The sequence below is a fragment of the Orycteropus afer genome, unplaced genomic scaffold, assembly GCF_000298275.1.
Source record: "Orycteropus afer afer isolate SDZICR_OR568_19922 unplaced genomic scaffold, OryAfe1.0 scaffold00037, whole genome shotgun sequence".
Taxonomy (NCBI): domain Eukaryota; kingdom Metazoa; phylum Chordata; class Mammalia; order Tubulidentata; family Orycteropodidae; genus Orycteropus; species Orycteropus afer.
The window spans coordinates 9,575,607-9,579,215 of record NW_006921624.1 but is presented as its reverse complement, the minus strand read 5'-3'; the positions used below and the strand labels follow the sequence as shown (position 1 = coordinate 9,579,215).

Below are 3,609 nucleotides of genomic sequence, written 5' to 3'. Positions count from 1 at the left end.
TCCAGGTAGCTCCCTTCACTTACCACGAAGCTGCTCCCTGTGGGTGAAAAGAAAGAAAGACAGCTACTTTCTCCCCAGTTTTAGGGTGCAGATGTGTCTTACTGCTGGTGCTATAGGCCAGGAACACAGACAGGTGCATACAATCCCCCAGTCAAGATCACCTATTTTCACTTGTCTACAGACATATGCAGAGTGTTTCTCATATGCCAGTCATGGTGTCCGGAGGCAAAAGAGACAGAGATAAGTCAGGCAGGAGACAGTTCAGCATAGTGGTTAAGAGTTAGGACCATAGGACCAAGGTAGCATGGCTTCACATGCTACCTCCACTCTTACTACCTGTGTGACTAACTCATTCAGTCTGTTGGCCTTGCTTACTTCATCTACACACAAGAATTACAAACTCAGATCATAGATTTATTGTGAGAATGAAAACAATTAATGTAGGCAAAATGCTTGGCTGATGCTTGATTTGTTTTAATAAAGAATGATTAAATATTAGATTTTAAAAGAAACAAAAACAGCTAATATCCCTGTTACCCAGGTATTCCCTATCGAACAAGAGACCCTTAATGCCCACAGGAGTCAGCAACAGGAAGGACTGGCTGAGTCTAAGAGGGATATCACCTAACCCTCCTGGGCTGGCTTTTGTTTTGTTTCTCATTTTGATTTGGAAAGAGAGAGAGATTGGGCCAATGGAATCTCTAAAAGCCCTAAGGAAAACAGCAGCACCAGGCAGTGAAAACAATCCCTCCATGTTGGGAAATAAGAGGGAAAAGTGGAGTTTGGGGTGAACTGGACACTGCAGGCTCCATCAGAATGGAACAGTTATGACACAGCACCAACCAGTTCTTGCCACATGGCACCAATGTTCAGTGGTGCCAGCTCTTCTGATTTTCTTTGAAAGAGGTTGAAAATTCAGATTTTTATTTTTATCAACTGGCTTTTAAATGATGATTGAAATTTGTTCTTGAAAGCTTATGTAGGCCAAAGAAAAGACCTTAGCATTGTAATCTTTGCTCTGATATGCTCTTCATTAATCCACATATGTGTGTATATATATATATATACATATATTATAGCCATACACACAGACACATATTATACACACACACATACACATTTTTTTGGGGAGGACAAAGGATAGAAACCTTTTTAGAGTGCTCATATATTGTATGTAAATGGTAACTACATACATACAGCAGTAAAGCAAATGTACAAAAAGAGCCCAGATAAGATCAGGCTTCACAAATACAGAACTAGAGGGTGAGTCTAGATTCATGGCTGATCAAGGGACCTCAGCAGTGAGCATTTTAAAATTGTTTTTACAATAAATGTGACTCAGCTTGTCTAAGTCTACCTCTCTCATGGACTGCTAAAAGAACTAACAAATCTGTCCTAGAAGAAGTACAGCTGGAATGTTTCTTGGAAGAGAGAATGGCCAAACTTCGTCTCACCTACTTTTGTCATGTGGTCAGAAGGGACCATTCTCTGGAGAAGGATGTCATGTTTGGTAAAGTGGAGGGTCAACAAAGAAGGGGAAGGGCCTTGTGGTGAATTACCTGATGTTGCCCTTCTAGCCACTGTCCTCCATTTTGTGATGAATTGTAGATTCTATTATCCATGTCTGTTTAGGGTGGTGTGATAGTTAAGGTCATATGTCAACTTGGCTGGGCAGCTGGTAGTAGTTATCTCCTACAATGACTGACAATCTGCTCCATGGTGGAATTTGCCATGAGCAACTGAGTAGCTGCTTTTAAACTCCTGATGTTAAAGTCATCCACTTGGGGTATTTCTGTTGGAGCAGCACAGGTGGTATGTATCTTGAGACCCACCTTGCTGGAGGGTGTAACTCAAATCACAATCCTTAGCTTCCTTGAAGGTATATACAAGATTATCCTGGGAAGGTTTGCTCCCCCTCTTGCTCCAGTTGTGCATTTTGGCACATCATCATCTCACCCCTGGATGTGGGGATTTGAGACAGCAGCCGTCATCTGATCTGCTGATTTAGGTTCATCAAACCCTGAGAAGTGGGAGGATCCTCCAGATCTACTTACAGACCTGGGACTTGCCAGCCTGCCAGCCTCCCAGCCTCTACCACCACTATGTGAGATGATCTCTTGGGTGTCTGTGAATTCTGTGAAATGTCACAGTGAAATACAGAACCTTAAGATGGAGGGGAGATTACTAAGAGGAGGAGGAGGAGTTCATGTCTGAAACGATGGAGTGGCACAGTAGTTTGGACATCTGGGTCATCTTTAACCTCTGCCTCTTGGGGATTGGCCTTGTGTTGATCTTACTAAGATAAATTGTTCAAATAGCCCTCAACAAGATGGATCAACACAGTGGCTGCAACAATGGGCTCAGGTATGGCAAGGATCATGAGGCTGGCACAGGACCAGGCAGTGTTTGTTTCATTCTGTTGTACATAAGGTCGCTATGAGTTGGAGATGATTCAACAGCACCTAACAACAAGAACAACCTCACTATCAAGCAGCAAAAAACTGTACAATTCCCCAAAGACGGAACTAATGGATTCAGGCAGTAAGCAGTATGTTAGTTTGACAGAGCTCCCTCTGTCAAGTCACATCAGACCTGTTGGCTGATCCTGGGATCTGGTGCCCAGCTGTGGTCCAATAGGCAATGGCCAGGGAAGGCAGGGTCACATCAGACCTTGTCCGGCTGCCAGAGGATCTAAGGCTATGGGTAAAGAAGTTTCTCATTCAGAAGCTAAGGGCTTAGCAGACAATGATTATCTCCTCAAATGCACACAAATACTATGGTTTATATCCACCCTATGGAATGGGGTCTTAGTAAAGTACAATGGACAATGTGAGTTCTGGTCAGAATGAAAGCATGTGTGAAGCAGAAGGAGTAAATAGTATCAAGGACTGAGATAGGGAAATGACCACATTTGGCCCTAAAGTCCTTGGCAGCTAAAGCAAAAGAGGAGTCTGATGGATTCCATATTTCAAATTTCTGGCAAGAGAGGATATGCAAATCTATCTGCAAAGCCACATTTTCCCCTCTGGAACTAAGCCCAAGCAGAAACATCTCACATGGGTCTGTGTGCAAGGCACCGAACATCAGTATCAACTACATATTTTTCTTTTAAAAAGCACAGTCATGCTGTTTAAATGGATAATTCTTGTATTTATACTCACTAAAGGCTGAGGGATGGCTATTGAATTGTGTCCCAGGGCTGATTTTGGCTAATCTCACTACCTCAGGAAAGCTACACCGTGCAGTGATAAAGAGAACAAAGTCAGCAAGACATGGATTCAGATCCTCACTCTGCTACTTACTACATCTGTAAACTTGGGCAAGAAAACAAATTCTGATTTGAAAAATCCTTCACAGGGTTCATATGAAGATGAAATGAGACAATGCATCTGCCTCGGGTCGGGTTCCCCAGAAAGTGGACACAGAGGCAAAGACTGAATGCAGGAGGTTTTAGGGGGATGTTTTAGTTTCTTAGCGCTACTGTTACAGAAGCACTTCAAGTGGGTGGCTTTAGAGAATGGACATTCATTTTCTCACAGTTCAGGAGGGCAGAAGTCTAATCAGAGCATGGCTCCAGGGGGAGGCCCTCCTTTGCCTATTTCAGCCTCT

General features: G+C 43.1%; 1 protein-coding gene across 1 annotated transcript in view; it reads right to left on the bottom strand.

Moving 5' to 3' along the window:
* Positions 1-3,609, bottom strand: part of ASTN2 (astrotactin 2) — a 1,259,674-nt gene that overhangs the window by 718,445 nt on the left and 537,620 nt on the right. Inside the window, exon 8 of the mRNA XM_042780380.1 lies at positions 2-37. Within this exon, the coding sequence (XP_042636314.1) occupies positions 2-37 (36 nt within the window). The remainder of the gene's footprint in view (position 1; positions 38-3,609) is intronic.